The sequence below is a fragment of the Lynx rufus genome, unplaced genomic scaffold (assembly GCF_022079265.1).
Source record: "Lynx rufus isolate CCGP_SWC_20201006 ecotype Redwood Valley unplaced genomic scaffold, mLynRuf1.p SCAF_9, whole genome shotgun sequence".
Taxonomy (NCBI): domain Eukaryota; kingdom Metazoa; phylum Chordata; class Mammalia; order Carnivora; family Felidae; genus Lynx; species Lynx rufus.
The window spans coordinates 8,570,817-8,594,000 of NW_025814897.1; the positions used below are offsets into that span (position 1 = coordinate 8,570,817).

Sequence of the window (23,184 nt, forward strand, 5' to 3'; positions counted from 1 at the left end):
AGAAGTGCAACCTCAAACGACTCTTATTTTTCAGCCAGCCAATTGGCAGAGATTGAAACGCTGGTCAGACTCAGTGCCCGACCGGAGCTGTTCCCTCACTGCTGTGGAAACGGAATTTGTGACAACTTTTCTAAAGAGCAGTTTGGTCTTCAAATATTAATACTCTCGGATGTACTATTTCCCCTTCCAGGAATAAGTCCACAGAAGATAAGCAGAGTTCCAGGCAAAGATTTACAACCACAAAGTTACTTGTAGTAGAAAAAAAATAGAAATAAACCCTACCTTCGTTAGAACGGTTCAGGGAGTCAGAGTATGCGAGTATTTGGGCAGAACTTCTAACGCTCCGAGGAAGTGGTCTTTTACGTGAAAGGATTTATTACTGTGTGCGTGTACATATGCACGTATACACATGCATGTGTGTACGTAGATCACCGATGGAGAGGACACAATACGCAGAAAACGACTAGCCGAAGTGTTCACGGTAATTGACTCTGCGTCATGACTTCGTGAGGTTTTGTTTCTCCCCGCTTCTTAGTATTTCCCTTTACCTTTCCTCATTTTGCTCAAGGAACTTGTAATACTTCAGTGATTGGGGGAAAGCTAAATGGAAAAAGAAAACATATTGAAACATGTCAATGCCTGGAAAGCTTGAGCACGAAAGGAACATGAGCCCAAGAAGAAGGGGGAACGACCACAGGGAGGGGGAGAGTGGCTGGGTTGAGGAGGCCAGCCTGCCAAGCCTCCGGAACACCTCAGGCTGCGGCTGACTTTGTAAAATGCACGCCAACTACGGCGGACCCTTGACCGGCACGGTTTGAGCTGCGCCGGTCCACTCCGAAGCCGACCTTTTACAATACGGTCTTGTAATTCTCACGGGACCGTCTTCACTGTGGCTTACTTGAAGAATACAGCGTATGATACACACAACAAAGAAAATACGTGTCGACTGGCCTACAGTAGTCATGTTTGAGGGAGTCCAAGGTTACGTGGATTTTCGACCGCGTCTGGGGTCAGCAAGTACCCTAAGTCCTGTGCTGTTCAGGGGTCGCTTAAAGGTCGTTAGGGGTTTTCTCCCTCAGGGACATCGTTCTGAAACCTGTAACCAGGTCATACCTGGTCAACAGTCCGTTATTTTTTCACCGTCTTAAAAACATGACAAATCTTGCAAGTTGTCACCTAAAGATTTAGACTAGTGTGTCTGCCAGCCTTCCGGCAAGTTAACACTTACTTCCCAGGCACCAAGCTATGTATCAGGGACTGTGTGAGGAATCTGAGAGCCACTTAAACCTACTAACCATACTGAACCCGTATTTATTTAAGGTCGGATTTCTTTTCCTAATCAGTGTCCTTTTTACCTCATTAGCTATTACAGAAAAAGGAGATTAAGCAAGATGACCGTTAGGCCACCACACTGGTTTCTTCAGTCGCTTCGTGGCATACCACGTGTGAGGAAACACTCCCACAGATCAAGTACCATGGGTTATTCATGAACACAGTCAGGAACCTGGAGGACCCCAGAATATGCATCTCTAGAGTGATTCATGTCTTCATTCTGCAGACACTTACGGAGTATCTGCTACCGTGCCGAAGGCCGTGGCCATAAACGTTCTGAGGGCAGGCACCACGTCTCTTGTATCAGGGAAGCACAAATAATTAGAGTAGGATAAATGCTATAGTCGAGACCAGGCTTCTGATTTTGTATTGGTTTTCTGTGATTTTTATCTCAAATTAAGTTGAAGAACGGTGTTTATTGAGAACTCGCCAGGCACTGTGCTGAGTGCTTTGCCACATGACAACTCACTGACTCACTGACTTCTCCCACCCGACCGACTGCCTCTCCGGCTCAATAAGATATGACTGCCGGATACAGAAGGTGCCAGAACCTGAGATTTACCCATGATTCGCTGATGAGAACACCCCCGTTTCCACCACTTCTGTTCTGCCGCTTTTCTACACCAACGTTCTGGTCTCGGTGATCTCATGTCAGGAACGTCATTGAAATCCGTATGCCAGCGTCAGAGCCAGCAGACCCCTAATGGCTCTTGTGTTCCCTCCTCCCGGGTCCCCTGCTCATCCTTCTGTTGTGGCAATTCCAGCCTTTGCTTACTTGGTTTGCATGTTCCTCCAGTGACTGATGGCTTCCCGAAGAGAGGTCCTTCTTAATGCTGGTGGCGGTTGATGCTTCACATACCATAGCGTGGTATCATAGCACAGCCGTCATCAGTCGCTGGAGAGAGCGATTTTTTTTTTTAAATTAGCCATTCCAGTTAATAAACATGGAGAAGTAGCCTTAAAAAAAAAAAAGTCATGACCTCATGACTCTGTGCCAGTACAAACAATGGTGGGAAGACACGAAGTGTGAGAGCAAAAGTAGAAAGAAGGGATGGTTGGGGGAGAATCTTTATCACGAATCACAATATGAACTCTGGCACCTTTTAAAAAAAAAAAAAAACCACTACACGGGTCCATTACAAAGGGCCGTAAGAATGTTCCAACGCAAGACGTTGGGAGCTTTCCTCTACCTGTTCTTTTTCTATGGCAGCTCTCCCCTAAAATCCTTTTTTTTTTTTTTTATGTTTATTTTTGAGAGAGAGAGAGAGAAACAGTGTCAGCTGGGGAGGGGCAGAGAGAGAAAGAGGGAGACACAGAATCTGAAGCAGGCTCCAGCTCAGAGCCTGACACGGGGCTCAAACTCACGAACCGTGAGATCATGACCTGAGCCGAAGTCCGTCACTTAACTGACTGAGCCCCCTGGGCGCCCCTCGCCTGGAATCACTTCTGATCTCTTCTCATTCGGTCCAGCCCCTGTGAGGCTGTCGTCATTTGTTGCCACACGTTTCACAGGAAAAGACGCGAGACATGTAGTGGCCACGTCTGTAACCACAGCTCTGACTCCTGCCTCCTCTGTGAGCCTTCTGCCTGAGACCCTCCCCCTTGCTGCCTCTGCTACTTCTAAAGCTTCTCAGACTGTCCCACTTAGTCCCACTGCTTAGAAGACAAAACTACAAACCAACAGACTCGTGGGGGGGAGGGCTAGGCCGGGGTGGGGGGGGGGACTCGGTTGCAGAGCTGCTTTGTCAGAATAGCGGGCAGCACGAGTGTGAGAGAAGCCAAGTGCCTGTCACAGCCCGGGGCCCCAGCTCTCCAGCAAAACCTTCTGTAGTAGCAGACAGCCCAGCACATTGTCATTAAGCTTTATTCTTTCCAAGTTTTAAACCGTTTTAAGCTCACTTTTTTGGGCTCTTTTTCAAGCCTTGCAACCCTGAGGGACAAATACAGGGAGATACAAGTAAGTTCTGTCCACACAGTGCAGATTATCCTAATTAAGTGACGACTTACGGGGCACCCGGATGGCTCAGTCAGCTGAGTGTCCGACCTCAGGTCATGGTCTCACAATTCTTGGGTTCAAGCCCCGCATCGGGCTCTGTGCTGACAGCTCAGAGCCTGGAGCCTGCTTTGGATTCTGTGTCTCCGTCTCTCTGTCCCTCCCCCACTCATACTCTGTCTCGGTCCCAAAAATAAACGTTAAAAAAATTTTTTAATGATTACATAAACCCATTTCCTATTTTAAAAGCTCACGTTGCACAAAAATAGCCCTGTGTGTTAGGTACGTGCTCATTCCTGAAATCTCACCCTGATTGTTCCTGCAGATCAAGAAATCCTGCGCAAATTAGAGAAGGAGAAGATCCTGGTGTTCACGCCCTCCAGGCGAGTGCAGGGGAGGCGAGTGGTGTGCTATGATGACAGGTTCATCGTGAAGCTGGCTTTCGAGTCGGACGGGGTCATCGTGTCCAATGACAACTACAGGGACCTGGCCAATGAAAAACCAGAGTGGAAGAAATTCATCGATGAGCGGTTGTTAATGTACTCGTTTGTCAATGACAAGTAAGCAAGACCCTTCCCTTACTTCCCTGCTTCCCTGAAATTCCCTGAAAACACACCGCCCTGGCGGCCGCTCCTGGAGCGCCCCCCCCCACCCCCCCCCCCACCCCACCCCCCAATTTCCCCTCTAATCCTCAGTGGGAGTCAGGAAAACCACAGAGTCCTGCCTCTGGAGGCCGTGTGTGAGCAACAGGTCGTGCCCTATAAAACACGCACAGAGCAAGTCTGTCATCACTGACAGGGACAGTGTCCATCTTCAGAGAAAGCAGATCTCGAACATATTGACCTCCAAAACACTGCCTTCCAAAATCTACTTAAAGCATTCATAGCTTAAATATTTTTCAAATACATTTGTTAAATGCATGATTAAGTTGAGAAACGGACAGATGACGTAAAAGCAGGTCTCCTGAGAAATATTTACAAATATGTGGGGAAAGTTCACCTGTTGATAATCAAAAATGCAAACCAAATCTATCAAGAACATATTTTTTGCCCATTTAATTCACAAAAATATTTTTGCACGTGCTTTACGCTGTTAAACATGTAGTGAAACTGATAGGCAATTCGGTTTGGTTAGCAGAAGCCTTGAAAATACGTACACCCTCTCAACTCAACCATCTCATTTCTTGGAATTTACATACTAAGGGGAAAAGACCAGAGATGCTCATTTCTGTATTTATAAACTCAAGAATTCAGAGGCAGCTAAAGGTACAACAGAGCAACCAGTTCAGTCGCTGGAATATTCCATCTCGTGGAATATCCTTCAGCCCTTCAGCATTGTGATTACGGAGACTCTTAAGGAACGGAAATATATTTGTTAAGAAGACAAAGCACAAAACTATATTTGTGTTTGTGAGATGTGTTTGCATACAGAAACAACTAAAATGCAACACATAAGGGGAAAATAATTGTATTAAGGTTACAGGATTTTGCACCTCTTCTATTTTTAATAATTTTGCCATATTGGTTTGGCTAATAGTAAACACTTATCCGCTAAGTGTTCTTACCCGGCCACGTGGACACTCTCTTAAGAGTTCATACGACATTATTCACATATTATGGGTAACTGCTTGGCTCATTTGAACTTCAGTGACATAATTAGCACAACTCTCGTGGTGTAACTTCCTTTTGTGGTGCTGTGTGTGCCCTGAAATCTTGCATCCATGAGATTTTTTCTGTCTCCGCTAAGAGGCAAAGAGAATGGACTGGGGGGTTAAACATGGAACCCTGACTGTGCCATGTGAACTCAGGTCAAAAACCTCCCTTAGGAAAGTGTATTAATCTGCAAAATGGAGCTCATACTTCAAGGTCTCGCGATCAGGAAGAAGAGGAAGGGGGGTACGCCCAGCATCGGGCGTGGTACACGGACCGGGGTGTGGTGGGTATCACATCTTCCCATCATCCCCCCCACCTTCCCCTCTTACTACCGCACCAGGTCGAGGGTCATGAAGCCCTCCTAAAACTTCAGGGTGTCGTTTTCTGAAGCCCTTACAAAATCCCAAGACTGACAGGAAGAAAGAATTAACGAGGACACGCAAGGCTCAAAACTTACTTGAATTACAGCAAATACAAATTTGGCTTGACACATTTTGTTTTCATTAAAAAAGTTTCGTGTACTGATTTTTTTTATCCCATACACGTGGAATCAAAATATTGGATTGTAAATGACAAATCACGGGAATCTACCCCCAAAACCAAGAGCACACTGTATACTCTGTATGTTAGCCAATTTGACGATAAATTAAAATTAAAATTTTACACATACCTTAGAGTGAATCAATGTCGACCTTCTGTCTTTAGAATTAAATGATCAGCCTTCTAATTAGGTATCTTTTCTGTTCTGTCCTTGACAGGTTCATGCCTCCAGACGACCCCCTTGGCAGACACGGCCCAAGCCTCGATAATTTTCTGAGGAAGAAACCTATTGTTCCTGAGCACAAAAAGCAGCCTTGTCCATATGGTAATTTTCTTTATAAGTATTTATGCCTTTTTGGGGGGGTTTTGTGTGTGTGTGGTTTTTTTGTTTTGTTTTGTTTTTTTTGAGAGAGAGAGAGAAAGAGAGAGAAAGAGAGACAGAGAGACAGACCGGGCATGAGAGGGAGAGGGACGGGGAGAGAATCTCAAGCAGGCTCCGTGCTGTCAGTGCAGAGCCCAACGCGGGGCTCAGTCTCACCAACCGCGAGATCATGACCTGGACCAAAATCAAGAGTCGGACATCTAACCGACTGAGCCGTTCAGGTGCCCTAACATACACCTTTAGTGCACAATATGTTGCTAAACTACTGTTAATAAAAATATTTTAAATTTCAGGGGCGCCTGGCTGGCTCAGGCCGTTGGGCGTCCGACCTCGGCTCAGGTCACAATCTCGCGGTCCGTGAGTTCGAGCCCCACGTCGGGCTCTGGGCTGACAGCTTGGAGCCTGGAGCCTACTTCAGATTCTGTGTGTCCCTCTCTCTCTCTGATCCTCCCCCCGTTCATGCTCTGTCTCTGTCTCAAAAATAAATAAACGTTAAAAAAAATTTTTTTTAAATATTTTAAATTTCAGACGGCATAGTGTGCGGTTCTTGTGATTGTAATTAAATTTAAGGAAACGCGTTAGCGCTGAAAAATTCGTCATTTTGACCTGTTTGGATTCAGTGCAGATGCCCTTCCCAGAGTTTAAACACGGTTCCAAAAACTCAGCCAGTGCTACGTGAAGTTAGTCGTCAGGCGGCTCAAAACGTGGGGTTTCTTCCATCCACGTGCGCGTCAGATCGGCCTGGGTTTCTCGCATTCCCGCGGTGTGGTTTGCTCTTGGAAACCACGTCCTGCCTGATGGGGAAGCCGTCCCGTCCCGAGGAGAATGGGCAGGGAGGGAGGGGGTTGGGGACTCTGGAAGCCACTCGCTAGGACCGAGGCGGGAACCACTGAAAGGCGGCCCTTCTCCCAAGTAAGGAGCAGAGGGGCCGCCCCGCGAACCGCCGCGCCGCCTGTGTTTCCTACCCGGGGTCCAGCAGCAGCGCCAGGCTCAGGGGCCGGGGGCAGGCGGCGTGCTCCTTTGCCTGACTAGCTCTCCTGTCCACAGGGAAGAAGTGCACCTATGGCCACAAGTGCAAATACTACCATCCCGAGAGGGGCAGCCAGCCGCAGCGGTCGGTGGCTGACGAACTCCGGGCCATGTCCAGAAACACGGCGGCCAAAACGGCGAACGAAGGCGGGCTGGTGAAAAGCAACAGCGTCCCCTGCAGCACTAAAGCGGACAGCGCCTCGGATGTCAAACGAGGCGCTCCCAAGAGGCAGTCGGACCCCAGCATCAGGACTCAAGTCTACCAGGACCTCGAGGAAAAGCTGCCCACCAAAAACAAATTGGAAACCAGGTCCGTCCCCTCTTTAGTTAGTATCCCGGCGACTGCCACCGCAAAACCCCAAAGCGCTACGTCTTTAAGCAACGGCCTTCCATCCGGAGTTCACTTCCCACCTCAGGATCAAAGACCCCAGGGGCAGTATCCTCCGATGTTGATGGCAACCAAAAATCACGGCACGCCCATGCCTTACGAACAGTACCCCAAATGCGACTCGCCTGTGGACATCGGGTATTACTCCATGCTGAACGCCTACTCGAACCTGAGCGTGTCCGGCCCGCGCAGCCCCGAGCGCCGTTTCTCCTTGGACACGGACTACAGGGTGAGCTCCGTGGCTTCCGACTGCAGCAGCGAAGGGAGCGTGAGCTGCGGGAGCGGCGACTCGTACGTGGGCTACGGCGACCGCCCGTACGTCAGCTCTCCCGACCCCCAGCTGGAGGAGAGCCTCAAGTGTCAGCACGTGCACCCGCACAGCCGCCTTAATTCCCAGCCCTTCCTGCAGAACTTCCACGAGCCCGTGACCCGAGTGCAGAGTTACAGTCACGAAGAACCAAAGTACCACCCCAAGGCGCCTCTCCCGCACCTGGCCGTGCACCTGCAGCACCCCGCCGTGGGGGCCCGGGCCAGCTGCCCCGGCGACTACCCCTCGCCGCCCGGCTCCGCCCACTCCAAGGCGCCGCACCTGGGGCGCGCCCTGGTGGCCACCCGGATCGACAGCATCTCCGACTCCCGGCTCTACGACGGCTCTCCCTCCCGCCAGCGGAAGCCTTACTCGCACCCGGAGGGGCCGGGGGGCTGGGAGCGGCCCGGCTACGGGGTGGACGCGTACGGCTACCGGCAGACTTACTCCTTGCCGGACAGCTCCACGCAGCCCTGCTACGAGCAGTTCACCTTCCAGAGCCTCCCCGAGCAGCAGGAGCCCGCCTGGCGCGTCCCCTACTGCGGGCCGCCCGCGGAGCCCCCCAGGTACCAGGACAGCCGGGAGAAGGTCTACGTCAACCTGTGCAACATCTTCCCGCCCGACCTCGTGAGGACGGTCATGAAACGGAACCCTCACATGACAGACGCCCAGCAGCTCGCCGCAGCCATTCTGGTGGAGAAGTCCCAGCTGGGTTATTGAGAGACGATGCATCTTTGTGGTGTTTAGTAGTTTTTTGTTCAGCTCAAACGCTGAGGGAGGTTTGCTACAATAGCACATGTGATCTCCTTCTCGGCAAGGAGGTTCTATAGTATCCATTTCTGTGAAGTACTGTATCATGGAATCTGTATGTATCGCCCCACCTAGTGGAAATATCACGGGATTGCTTTACATGGAAACTTTTTTTTTTAACATTTCCTTTTTAAAGCTCTCTCCTCGGCTGGAGATTTTTCCAGTTTGATTTCTTAGATGTCTCTGTGATCTTTGATATTCCTCTTTGGTGCATCAGGGGTTTATATGCAGCACTTTTTATCCTTGTTTCGTGTTTTCTTAACTTGGTGTTTGTCTATCGATCGCGAGCAATTACGATACCTTCAGAACGTTGAACATTTGACTAGACCCTAGCCAACTATTTTTTCAAGCCAAGCTTCATTGGAATCTTTTACAGCTTTTTAAGTTATTTTTATTTGGGGAAAGTGGGCTTCTTTGTGCTAGAATCATTATTTATAGAAACAAAGATATACTACCGCACTGACTTTATATTTGAAACAAAACGGAAGTTACCAGTTTATGTTGAAATGGGTAACCGTCTATATATTAGAATGATTTACAATATGGCACTTTTCATTGTTCTAGTTTTGTTCGGATTTTTTTTTCTGTTAAGTAATGAGTTAATTTAATATGGTTGATTTAAAGGAAAGCAGATGCAATCAATGGAAAAAATGGTTTCCATTTTATTACTATTTTTCTTACCCAATAAGGCAAAAGCCGCGTGTGCTCCAGCGTAGAGCTGTGTGACCCAGCTATGATGTGCTTCTAGACGGTAGAAACGGAATTGAATTCCCAGATCCTCCTTCACCTGTATTTTTAATGTGTTTGTCTTTTTCTTTTGGGGGCACAACAAGACTGGATAAAATCACCCTTTCACAATACCTGCCTGTTTTTAATGAATCTAATTATTCTCAATGCAACTTTTATATTTAAGATACTCTTTAGCTTTCCCGCTATTTATCAAGGCTGGCCTGGGGGGGGGTTGTGTGTTGAGCATATGCAAAGCTGACTGGTACTGCACTAGAGGGAAGGTGGTGGTGGTGGACTTGTAAATGGTAACTTAAAACGTTTGTAAGATAGTGTATATTTCCCATTTTCCTGGAGGTAGTTTTTTTTTGGGGGGGGGGGCTTGTTATATTATTAAGGCCAGATTCTTGCCACAAATAGTGTAGTTTTAGCTACAGACTAAAGTCTGTTCTAGTATTAGTAAGGGATATTTCTGGTTTCCAAGTCATGGGTTTTGCTAGATGCGAATTCATGTTTGTCTTTAAAGGGCGGACCTCGCACGCGGGGGCGGACGGCGGGGGGGTTGTCACGACCTCCACTGTTGCCTCCAGGCTCTGAAATTTTCTTCCTGTGACAGACTCCTCTGATCTCTGCCTCGAGGCCCTGGTCCTTCTGATTACCCTACATGCCACAGTTTGAAGTAAAGCCCTGAAAAGCCAGAAAGTACCTTTTACTGTTGATACAAATTGTATCTTTTTAACTCTAAGAACTATTTTGATTTGTAGATCTAGTGAACACACCAATGTGTAACTATGATTAGACTTTTGGGCAACATTTTATCCCTTATTTAAATACAAAATTTTAAAGTAAAATTGAGGTCTAGACTAGGGTAGAGCATAAAAAGTAACAATTTAGGTAAATAAAAGTGTCTGTGTTAGTTTTATATAATACATTAAAATATATTAAATACACTTATTGGCATTTTCTTTCTCCTAAAACTTACCTAGTGAGAACTTAAAAAAATAAAGGTAAAATGCTGCCTGAAAATAACGTCCGAGCACCTTTGACTAGGATAACATTTTCACTACTTGTGTGACACTGTGTGTCACATCGAGTAGGAATCGGGTACACAGTAAATGCTTCTAAAAGGCATTGTGCATATTGACATATCCAATAATCTGAACCGTGTTCAGCAAACTTAATTCAGGAAAGTGGCGTTCTACATAATTATTGCTGTTGTTTTTGAGGTGAGGGTGGCCCTCGTCTGTGCCCGGAAACCGTGCGGACGGTGCCACACCTGCCATTCCGAGGGGTGTCTGAGCGCGACCCTGCTCACTCGTGACTCCGTTCTCCTCGATTCCGTCGGTCAACTATCTGTAGAACAAGTTTCAGTGTAGAGGCTAAATGAGTGCCAAAAATAGGGTTACGAGTGTGGAGTACCTTTTACTGTAGTCCTGTGCTAGGCCTTTTTTGTTTTGTTTTGTTTCTCGTAAGCGTGCAAGCGTTTGTAAATTCTAGGTTTTGCTTCCATTTTCTTAGTCTTAGCATTTCCGTTAGCTGAAGATTCTGCCACACTTTACTGCATTTATTGAAATGAGGTCTTCGGTGAAATGTAGGTCCTACTTTTCACGTGGCCTGCTCACCGTTTGTAGCCGTCTGTCATTGCTTCCTGGCTTCTAGATTAAGGAAAAGTAGTTGTAGCTTGTGAGCACTTGTCCTGAAGTGACTAGCTCTGAACGACTCACACTGAAATCCTTCAGTGTAATTCACTGTGAGTTAAGAAATAGCAGTTTTCTTAAGAGGACAATTTGTCCCCCCCTCCTTTTTGTTTTGGTTTTGTTTTGACACCCATGTGGCTTTCAGAGCTTAAGAATGAGATGGTTGGCAGACTTTAGATACAGCGAATTCTTGATGATCTAAAGCAATAAGTAAAAGGATCCATCATTCAATTAAACCCGTAGCTGATCCCAAACCTTCATTGTCGCCAAAACTTTCACCTTAATCCTGTCTTTCACCAGACTTGCTAATAAATAACTGGAAAGGGAGGGAGGTAGTAGGAAAACTGCCCCAAGTGGTCAGCTGAGAGAAGAGAACGAATTCAGATTGGAATCTTCTGCCCCGAGTAACTGACAGTTGACGGTACTTTGCACAGTCATTAGCCGGTTCCTTGTCTCTGTGTCTTAGTACAGAGGGAGTAGCACCCAGCTGGCCAGTTACTGGCCGTCACTATTTCCTCCTTTCTTGCACGTGATAATGTCAGTTTTCAGTCTGTTGATGATCTCTGTATCCTGATAGAGTTTGTCATTGACCTCAACATTGAATGAAATGCACACCAGTATAAAATGTTTGATACTGGTAGAAACTTGAACTTTGTGCTTTTATGAAATTTCCTTTATGAGAATATGTAATATAACTAATAAGCGCGGTTTTCTATGTATATATACACACATGCATACATATTTGTTATCAAGTATTAAAAACAGGAGGGTGGTGGGCTTTCGGCTAACTTTCCCTTCGTTGAACTATGTATGTTTCTGAGTTGCGGACGACCAAGCCTGGAGTCTGGATGACCAATGATAAGATTTAGAACCACTTGAATGGAAAGCAACTCTTCAATGGTTTTATTCCTGGTATTTTTAAAGAGTTATTTTGATAATTTTAATAGAGTGTGTAATTTTAAAACACACACACACACACACACACACACACAAAGTAGTATTGATTATACAGATAATTATTTAACATGTCTTTTATGGATGTATCTATGTATATGGACAGTAATATATTTATAAAGCAAATATACTTTGATTATGTCGTAGCTGTTAGTTTGTGATAGGTTAGAGGGTGCCTCTGGGTACAGAGGTGTGTGTGTTTTGAAAACTCTCGAGCTGTTTTTCCCCCAATTTAATGGCACTGACCCTAAGGTATATTTGGTTGTCGTTCTCATTTTTGCTGTCCGACTTCCTTATATAAGATGAGCTTCCTAGGTATACACCAGCCAGTCAAATGAAGCGTAAAATACATGAACTGCACACGTGCATGAGAATAAGAGAAAGCAGAGTTAAGAAAAGTAGAGAACTCTCTGCGTTATTTTTGATTGGTCTGGGCAACTCCCTCGGGCAGAGGTTGACAGGCGTTTTCTGTAAAGGATCAGACAGTAACTAAGTCAGAGTTCGAGAATCTTACCCTCTGTATAAACTACTCACCTCTGCACTTAGAGCATGAAAGCAGCCACAGACAGGAACGTCAACGAGCCGTGTGGCTGTGTAGCAACGGAACCTGACTTAGGCCAGTCTGTTCATCTCTGTCCCAGAGGGAGAAAAACGGGCCTATGAAGCAGTAAGTTCTGATCCCTGTTAACGTAGAAGTGAGAACCGCATCTCAGTTGATGCTGTTGATGGCTTTCAAAAGAAGATTTTGAGCCTGTCCTATTAAAGCATCTTTCTTATCCAGTCACACCCATTCTATATTAGCGACATTTCTTAACGTTGAACCGCACACAAAGAAAGCATTTGGTCAACAGATATTTTACTAAGTATCCAATTTTTTTCACGAACTTTGTATTTCTATTGATAAATGGGAACACCTTACCTACATTTTGTGTTTTAAGGGCCTCACGGACCAAAAATTCTGTTGTATTTTGAAAGTCAGCATGTAATTAGCCACAAAATATTTTAAAGACTGCATTTATCCGTTCTGTTTTTCTGCTGGTTTTTTGACTTCTAAAAAAAAAAAAAAAAAAAGACGACAGATGTGCCCTTCTTTAAAAGTGGTTTTAAAGAAGATAAACATACTGTAATTTCACATACTATATAGCTTTATTCTGTAAGATTTAAATTGTGACCAGTGTAACTGTAGCGATAATGTGAGTGCATTTGCTGTATTGTGGCTCTCTTTACAAGAATCCAAGTGTATCCCTGCTCTCTCTGTCCAGATCTTTAGTGTAGCTTCTTGAGACACCTTAGGACTGTCCTTGGTGAATAGTCTGAACACGGTCACGTGTGATTTTAAGTCCGTCGGCACCACACACGGTCGGGCACGTTCGCTCACAGCACTGTCATCGGTGGTGGTCACATTTTCACACCGTTTCGCCGGCAACAGTAAATGGGGTGGAACACCACCTTCCAGTTTAGTTACTTTATTTTAAAATTGCAACACACCTCTAGCTCTTGACCGCATCCACTGTTTAAAACGGTCACTTCCCCTGGCCCTTTAAGGTCATCCGCTCCCCTGCTTTTTGCTTCCCTTACAATAACACGGTTATGTGCTAGGAGTAGCTTTTTCCCTAAGGTCCGTAGCCTCTAAGATGTAAAAACAATTTAAGGTTTTGACCATTTGGCAGTTAAAAATTTTTGGAGAATTTGGTGCACGTCTTCATTTAGTTTTAGAAAATTTTAAAGTTCCACTTTTCAACCACATATCCAATCTGCCAGTCGTCTGTCTAGGTATTTCAAAAGAATAACCAATTGTTTGCTGTCCATTAAAGCTTTTGACCCCTCTCGTAAAGCAGCTTATGTCTTTAGGGAAAAAGACCTTGAAAAGCAGTGGCTTGTTTTTTTTAAACGGTTTAGGTTTTAGATTTTCTTCGTTTTTTTTTTTTTTAACTTATGTTTCCTAGCCAACACAAAATACCCACAAACATGCGAACCTCCTCAGAGATGTAAACGTAGTGCTGTACGTGACCAGAGACTGATCTCATCTCCCGTGAGGTGGTGTTCTTCCTGAACCCTAGACGCGTGCCGATAGAATTTCCAATTCAGCCCTTCAGACTTTTCTTCTAGGAAAATAAAGTCAAGAATGTTTAGAACCACCATTGGACAAAGTGATGTGATTCTATTTATCCTATGTCTGCTCTGTGTGTTTCTGTATTGGAATTTTTACAACTCCAAAAAGCAGTATTTTAGACCTACTGGAAATCCCTATCAAAACAGCTATGTGATTCTGCCACTGAGAAAAAAAAAAAACATTAAAAAGTTCATTTTTTTATGGTGGTTTGTTTTTGTTTCACAAGGAAACGGACCTCCTGCAGAGGCACAGATGCTAAAGAAATCAGAGCATCTTTCTCTTGTCCCTTGGCCTGCCGACATTCGGCGGCGGTAACGGGGGTGTTCCACAGGACACCCACCAGCCCCTTATCGGTGCAGTGGAGCCAAATTAATGCCTGTGAAAATTGCAATTCAAGGCCACAGAGACCCAGTGGCCCTTCCCTACCATTTTAGCAATTGCCTGTCTAGGCTATTCCCAGCCTCAGCTGTCTCTGGCTTTGGGCCTCACCTCTTGTGACCCGAAGACCTCTTCGCTGTATAGATGTCTGCTGCCTCTCTCCTTGCAAGGACCAGCCTTAGTACCCTACCCGGGCCTGCTGGCAGTAGGTTCCCTTCCCTTGTGACCTGCTGGGAGTTGAAAATACTCTTATTTCATCATGTGGTCACAAACCCAAACTGGTGTCATGATCTTCATGACTTTAGCGTATTCACGTTCTCTGTCAGAGTCGAAGAAACTTTTCTTTCCACATCAGATGGGTTGTTTTTTGTTTCCTCTTGTCCAATGTTTGCGTGTGTGTGTGTGTGCGTGCGCGTGTGTGTGTGTGTGTGTTTAATTGCCATTTGTCCGGTATTTTCTTTACCCCTTACCCCTCCCCTTAAGCTCTCTACCTGGGGTGTGGATTTAGGTCCTTCATTTCATCTCTGTCAGCAGACTTCACTCAGCTACAGTCGGTGGAGAACACAACACGTTCTGTCGGTAGTAGGAGAGGTCAGGCAGGATCTCGGGGGTATCCGAGTAGCCTACCCCGTGGGCCAGTGCTAGTTTATTCCTCCCCCACCTCGTCCCTTGGTCCACAGAGGATTCACACACCTTGCCGAATCAAGTCAAGTCAAGGGCAGTTGGAAACGGCAACTAGAATCGTGTTTGCGCAGAACAAATGAGTCTCCCTGGGTCTCTCATTAGTTAAACGTGTATTTATCAGCATCTGATGCTGGCTTCGAGTCAGTGACGTTCCTTTGGTGTTTTTAAAGATTTTTCAAAGCTTTTTAAAAAATCTTTTGACATTTTAAAGGCTTTCGGGTTTTTAAAGTAACCTTTTTAAAAATCCATTCCTCTGTGCAACTGTCATTCTGGCCATTAAGAAGACAGCCCCTGGCGGCCAAGTCCCACACACGCCCTACGGGCAGGGACGCATGTTACTGAATGGAGGAGTCCCCACCTCTTAACCCCCCATAAAAGAGTGTTGTGAGGACTGAGTTAGACCCTCTGCAAGGCACAGCCAGGCCTCAGCCCACCCTGTCATTGTTATGTAAATGTCAGGTATTTAAATACACAGTCCTGGGCACCTGGGTGGCTCTGTGGGTTAAGCGTCTGACTTCAGCTCAGGTCATGATCTCACAGCTAGTGAGTTCGAGCCCCACATCGGGCTCTGTGCTGACAGCTCAGAGCCTGAAGCCTGCTTCAGATTCTGTGTCGCCCTCTCTTTCTGCCCCTCCCACGCTCGTGCTCTGCCCCTCTCTCTCTCTAGAATAAACAAACATTTAAAAACAAAAAAAAATTTTAACAATAAATAAATAAAGACACAGTCCTCTCCAGATGTTCCCCCCAGAGCCTTCTGATTCACAGAGCTAAAAATATTCCAGAGTTTTGATTCCAATAAGCGCCCGTGGTGTGATGTTTTGACTGGCGGGGTCTATTTCAGGAATGACCCTTCAACCTGTTTCAAGAGGTCTTGGCACCCCATATCCATGCAACCCCACGTTCAGGCCCTTCGTGGCTCAAGAGTTTCCTATATATCAGAATAGAGACGTAAATGGAGTAACAAAAATGATAAAAACCAGGTACACCTTCCAGAAGCTCGCAGCTCAGTAGGTCAAGGATGGCATTACTGCCCCCCAACCCCCAGTTCCGCTTTCACTCCTGGAGGTGCCAAGCCACACCCTGGCCCCGGGGCCTGAGTCAAAGGGGATGTCACTTCCCGGCAACGGGAAACTCCAGAGCCGGTCTGGACACAGCAGCATGTGCTCAGGTAGACCATGCGCATTTGTGGAAAGATGCCAGATGAAATCGGGTGATTGCTTTTTTCTCTTTGAGCACTTCCTTCTTGTTTATAACTGCTCCTCTCAAATCCGCAGAGCGCTGACCGGCAGACCATTCACATCTGAGGGTTCGGGACTGTACTTAAACCGCAATCCTGTGCAACGGGCATTATCCCTTTTTAGAAACGAGACAATGAGGCCTCAGAAAGGTTCAAGCACTTGCTCAAAGGCAAGTCCTTCTGCTGCTTCCAAAATGCTTGTTTCCGTTTACTATGCTGCAAGACAGTGCTCAGAAAGGCGCCCGTGCTTGTCCTTAGTGTGGGTTCCTGTCTGAACGTTTAGGAATGAACCCCGTGCTCTGACTTCACCAGGGGCAGGGAAAGACTAACAAAAACAGAAATTAGAACTCTGGCTTTTGTACTCCAGTAGACCCACACACATTCACCACTCTGCTTTTAGGCGCAACTAGGCATAACCAGGACGTCACTCCTTTTGGAGGGAGAGAACACCCAGAGATCCGCCTGTCCTGAAGCCCGTGCTGATTGCCCGAAGCTGTGCTCGGCTCAAGACCCAAGCCGCCGGAGCAGAGCTCCCTACTCAGGGCCTTGGGAAACCCACGGACCCCCAGCCTCTCTGATAAGCAAGACTGGCTGGTTCTGTGCCACCAAGATTGGAGGCTGGACTCCCGACTCCCTCCGCAGCGCCCCTTGTGGTCTTAGTAAGAGGCAGTACCTTCACTGCTAATGTTTCCAGTCACGCACAGAGCCCTTCTCGGGTGTGCTGCGCGAAGCCCCCACTTAGCTCTAGGACTCTCACCCTGTCCACTGCAAACAACACCTTGCACGCGAAGCAGCTGCCATTTGCAGTTCCCAGGCCTTGTATTTGCACAAATTCAGCACGAGATTAGAGCCAGACAAGTTTAATTAGGTGGTCCAACACATTCCCTTCCGTTCCCCTGGAGAGCTCAGGGAGGGACCCAACACTCAAAGCTTTACAGGAAATACAAGGATTAAGTGCATTTCCCATTCGCCGAACGCCCTGCCCTCCCCGCTCTTTTCCAGAAGCCTGCGCTGGCGAGCGTCAGCGTGTCCCAGCCACCCTTTAACTGCCCGGGACCGCCAGCACCGAATGCTGCAACACTGGAGTCCCGGGGCACAGGCTTTTCCGTCCCCAGCCTTCAGAACTCTCTCCCCAATTCACTTTCCAAAGATGGACTTATCATTCCACTTGAATAACGGTTTCAAACGTGCAAATGAAAAGGTTCAGGGAAGGACAGTTTTCACTACATGAAAAGCGATTCTGTACAGGCCAGAGATCTATGGGTTTGCTAGCTCTGTTACCCAACTAACAAGACTCGACAAAGCACGCTGCAAGTGGCGAATGCAGTGAACGTTCAAATGCCATGAATTCTGAATCTGTCAGGGGAGGACCAGAGCACATGCACGTTCTAGTCTCAGCTCAATTCACGGCCGATATTGCACAAGTGGAGGTGGACAGCCGTGGGAGGGGGCCAGAGTGCGACTGGAGGCCACCAGCGGCCCCGGGGCAGTTTAGCCAGGCTCCACCAGCTCCAGGGTCTTAAAAAACCTCCCTGCCTCATCGGGCCCTTGACCTCACGGACACCCTCCCCACCCCCACCCTTGCCCCATCTCTCCGCGGTTCCCAGACATCCATCAAGGTCCAGATTCTCAGCTCTGCCCTGCCCCCCTCCCCAGCCAGAGGTTGCCTGGTGACACTGAGCTCACCAGGTGGCAGTGGTCATGCGGGAGGGGAAAGAGGAAGGCGGCAAGACCCATGCAACAGGAATTTAAGACGCAGGCTTCCTATACCACTTTCCAAATGGGTAGCAGGGAACGCCAAGTGCATAAGGGGTGGAGAAGGGAACATCTGAATCCGGCCACAAGCTTTAGGGATGTTGCAAAAATCTATGTGCCTCAAGGACTGAGCAGCCAGGCTCTAGAGGCCCCAGCAGAAGCTAGGGGAGGGTCATCACAGCTTGCTTCCTCAGCTCCTAAGGAGCCAGGGGCAGGTGTATGTCCTAACTGACCATCTCTCAGGGCTGTTTGTCCATCTCAACATGCAGCAGCATCGCCAGACCGCCTTCGGAGCCTTCTCTGCTAACCTGGGGGGGCAAGCATGACTTCCCGCCGTCAGCGTGGTCGGGGTCCACAGCCACTTGCCACCGCCCGGTGACTCTGCCCACACGACCCTCCGAGCCCCAGCGTTCCTGAGGCTCACCATCCCAAGGAAAAGCATGCATCCTGACATTGGCTCTTTCTGACTGTGAGAAGATTGCAGTTCAAAGCAACACGTGGGCAAGGAAGCAAAGTAACAGCAGGAGAGGCGGGTGGAGGGAACCGGAAGCTCCTGTGGGTGAATTCCATTTTTCCCACCTGCAAACAGGGACCGGCGATCTGATCTGGTGAGTGTCCAGCTCCTCTCTGGCTTAGAGCACAGCAGGGCTCACTCCTACCGGGTGGAGGGGAGGTACTGGGGTACAACGGGACATGCACGAACTTTGCAGCCCGATCTGAGAGCCCATCGCCACACGGACGACCTTGGGCAGTCAAGTCCTTCGTGGTGAAGTTCAGCCACTTCCTCTATTGAATAAAAGGAATATTTTTACCCAGCTTCCAGGAGCACCAGGGTAATAAAATAGCCGTGCAGAACGTCCAGCACCAGAACCTGTGACATAATGGCGCCTCGCCCCCTGCCTTTCCTTCCCTCCCTCACACCACACACGGTGGTTCCCAAGCTCTCCATTCAGCCCACTTTCTAGATGTCAGGTTCATCACCGCCTGCCCAAACCCTGCGTGGACTCAGGCTTCTGGGAACCACCGCCTACTCGGCCTCCATCAAACCCCTCTCCCTTCCACTCTGTAGCTCGAGTTAACCTAACAAAACGCTTCCTAGAAGCCTTTGGCTGCCCACCTCCAGCTCATCCCCCCCCAACACACACACACCGCCTGCATGACGAAGACAGATGCCTCATTGCAACACGCGGAGCCCCCCGATCACGGTGACCTCCGGATCCATCACCCGCCCCTGCACCCATCACAGACCGTGGACCTCCAACCCTGCCCACGCTGGGCACGGTCCGCGCTCTCAACCCTCCAGGTTCCAGCACCTGCTGTTCCACTTTACCAGCACAAACAGAATACCCGGCTCCACATAAAGGCCAACCCCTACCTACAGCTTTCTCCAGCCTTTCTGACAGGAGGGAGGCTCATACCCTTTGAGCGCAGCCCGCTGTTGGGGTCCTGGGGCCGGCCTCAGAGGAGCTACCGGCTCACCGTCTATCTCCCTCTGTCCGAAGCATGTGTGCCACACGAGCAGTGGCTGTGTCGGATTCCGTTTTTCTCTTTGACTGACTCATTCATTCATTCACCAATCGCTAAAGTAGCTGCTGCTGAAGGAGGTGCTGAAGAAGAAACTACACGGAGAGAACTGACGATGACCACCACCTCCTTCACGTTCAAGGCTACGCGTTAGCTAGCAGGTTACTTGGCTCCTGCCCTTCAGGAGGTCACAGTCCAACGAGAACAGAGGAAACAGCGCGGATGCTTGCAACCTGTGATAGTGCTCTGGGAAGACAGGACATTTTCATAGAGACAGTGACCTTGAACCCGGCTCCCAGAGGGTGATTGCTGTATGGGGGCAGGAAACATAAAAGTCAGAAGAAACCACACACAGAGGCAAGGGGGTGTGACAGAGAGCCTTCTGGGGACAGTGGCCTTAGATGGCTACATTACTGCGTGCATGGGCGGGGGGCAAGCTGGGAGACCCAAAGAGGCCAGGCTGCAGACATCCCTATAGAGCGGCTCGGAATTGGGGCCTTGGACGCATCACAAACAGGGGCTGCAGCAGCCTGAGCAAGCAACAGACTTCATCCTCGGCCAGCACAGCGTTCTTGTTTCACTGCTGTCCGAACACCCGTGGCCCGGGGTGTGTTCTCTCCGACGCGGCCCCACCGCGGGGCTGCCTCCTCGAGAATTTGGGCGTGGGGTCCCTGCACACAGGCAGTACAAGGGCCACTGAAAATACTGGAGATTTTTAAACAACATCTAAATGGTAGAACACAATTTTGAGGAGGTGGATAAATCTAGAAGAGGGTCAGCAATGGGGCACCTGCCTGCTTGTCCCTCCCCGTGAGCACGTAAACAAGACCAGTTCAGTGGGCAGAAGAGGGGCCCGTGTGAGGGACACGCCTCTGAGGTCAAATGAAACCTGACTTTCAACTGGGGGGAAGCTGGGCGAGGGTTTCGCCACGTGGCCATCCAGGACACGTCACATCCTGTACCCGTCACAGAGGGCCAGCCAGTGCCACTGCCCTGGCCTGTAAATAACCTGTACGACATTAAGGCGCCTTCTTCCCAATCCTCCTCTTGCCCCGGCCAGCCCCACTCTCCACAGAGCAGCAACCGGAATACTCTCTCAGAGTCATGACAAAGGTCGGTCTGTCCCATGCTGAAAACCCTCCAGTGGGTTCGCAGATCCGGATAGGACACATTACCCATCAGGCCTCACTCCCCTGCTCCACGTGAAAGCCGTCCGGCTGCAAAATTTGAGGCCAGATGCGTGGCTCTGCCTGGCCGTCAAGTTCTCTCTATTCTGTGTGCCAGGAAAGCTGGACCACAGCCTGTTCCCCAAACACGGCCAAAGGCTCCCCTACTCGCTCCTGCCGCCGCCCCTGCTGCAGAGAATCTTCCCCCACTCCCAGCGCAGGGCTGAGACTGATCCCACCAGGAGTGTCCCTTGTGGACGTCACCTCTGCCACCTACAGTGTTACCCTGCTCCCCCCGCCCCCCACAGCAACAAACAGCACCATCGTCACCCTTGGGAGGCCGTGTTTCTCTGTGGAAATCCAACCCCTTACCCCGGCCTTCTGACAGCTTCCCAAGGACTGTGCTCCCTCCTCCCCTCCCAGGGCATTCCTGTCCATCATTACCCTCAACGCGCTTTTAGCCCTCCTGGTCCCCTCCCTCACTTCTTCAGGTCTTTACTCAAGTGTCACCTTCTCAGAGAAGCCTTCTTGACCAGCAGTTTTAAAACTGTAATTCCGAAGACGGAGGGTCCAAGATGGCAACTCAGGAGACCCCGAACGCGCCTCCTTCACGGACACACCACATCTTCCCCAAATCCACACCTGCATACAGAGCAGTCTCTCCTGAAGAACCACTGAGGGCTGAATGAACAGCTCCTGTGCGACAGAGGACAAAGGGACCACAGAGAGAAAAGTGGGAGAGACGGACCCACCCTGGTGTTGCCAACTGCGGCAGGACTAAGGAACCTGGAGCAGATCTGTCTGCCCTGTGGCGAGAGAGGGAAAAAACCCGCCAGTGTGGCAGGATTCTCGCACAGAGGGACGGGACACTGAGGTCTTTCTATCCAGGAAGCAGCTTTATTCGTGCCAGCATCGGCTCAGTGGGTTCATACCCCGAAAACTGAGCCCCCAGCGTGGTGAGGTGTAGCCTTTTATAAATTTTCTACTTCTTGGTCTCGCATACATGGTAATACACAGACATAAGGTCTGATTGGGTGGCCTCATGTTACAGGGTCTTGAGGAACGTCACGTACAGACGGACAGCGTCGTGAAGAATGTCATGTTCAGTCAGAGAGCCAGGTTGCGTTCTCTTATCTTGAGGGGTTTTTTTTCTCACCACATTCCTTAGGTAGGGGACTCTATCACAACACTTGATTTTTTCTAATCATTCATTTAAAAATTTTTTTAAATGTCTCTTTATTTATTTATTTTTGAGAGAGAGAGACTGAGCTGGGAAGGGGCGAAGAGAGGAGGAGAGAAAGAGAAGCCCAAGCAGGCTCTGCACTGTCAGCACAGAGCCCAACTAGGAGCTCAACCTCATGAAACCTGAGATCATGACCTGAGCGGACATCAAGTGTCAGACACTTAACCAACTGAGCCACCCAGGCGCCCCCCCCAAAAAAGCTACAGTTTATAAAAGGAACCAGGGGTCGATCATGTGCCAAATGGCAAGGGGGCTGCTGGGACTAGGTCCAGCGTGGGGTGAGCTGGTGGGTAAAACAGGTGATGTTCCCCTCCACTTTGATGGCAAGGTCCTAGTGCCCTGGCTGGCCTGCCACCACGCCCGACGCTGGGGCCCTAACCTACCCAGCCCCGGCCCCATACCCACACCTGTCCAAGCTCCAGCTTTCCCATCACAGTGGTCCCAGTGGGGCCAACACTGGGACACCCCCACCTCTCCCCCGGCCCATGCCTGTGAGCTATTCCATCAGGCAGCCAAACCCAACAGGCACACATGGTCTACACAGGCGATGTCCCTACATAAGGCCATTCCTGAACGGCTAGAACCAACTATTCCACCTAATTCATAGCAACAAACACACAAAGTCAGAGTGAGGACACAAAGGAATATGCTCTAAATGAAAGAATAAGACAAAAACTTCAGAGAAAGAGCTAAACAAAACAGACATAAGCAATAGGCCCAATAAAGAGTTCAAAGTAATGATCCAAGTTGATTCTACACAAAGCAACCTACATATTCAGTGCATTACCTATCAAAGTAACACCAGCATTCTTCACAGGGCTAGAACAAACAATCCTAAAATTTGTATGGAACCAGAAAAGACCCCGAATAGCCAAAGCAATCCTGAAAAAGAAAACCAAAGCTGGAGGCATCACAATCCCAGACTTTAGCTTTTATTACAAAGCTGTAATCATCAAGACAGTATGGTACTGGCACAAAAACAGACACTCATATCAATGGAACAGAACAGAGAACCCAGAAACGGGCCCACAAAGATATGGCCAACTTATCTTTGACAAAGTAAGAAAGAGTATCCAATGGGAAAAAGACAGTCTCTTTAACAAATGGTGCTGGGAGAACTGGACAGCAACATGTAGAAGAATGAAACTAGACCACTTTCCTACACCATTCACAAAAATAAACTCGAAATGGATGAAAGACCTGAACATGAGAGAGGAAACCATCAAAACCCTAGAGGAGAAAGCAGGCAACAACCTCTTTGATCTTGGCCACAG

General features: G+C 48.4%; 1 protein-coding gene across 1 annotated transcript in view; it reads left to right on the forward strand.

Moving 5' to 3' along the window:
* The window catches only part of ZC3H12C (zinc finger CCCH-type containing 12C), an 87,425-nt gene extending 73,303 nt beyond the window's left edge, over nt 1-14,122 (forward strand). The window contains exons 4-6 of the mRNA XM_047071158.1: nt 3,651-3,885; nt 5,736-5,842; nt 6,947-14,122. Of these exons, the coding sequence (XP_046927114.1) occupies nt 3,651-3,885; nt 5,736-5,842; nt 6,947-8,343 (1,739 nt within the window). The 3' untranslated portion in view covers nt 8,344-14,122. The remainder of the gene's footprint in view (nt 1-3,650; nt 3,886-5,735; nt 5,843-6,946) is intronic.
* Nucleotides 14,123-23,184: the final 9,062 nt, after the last annotated feature.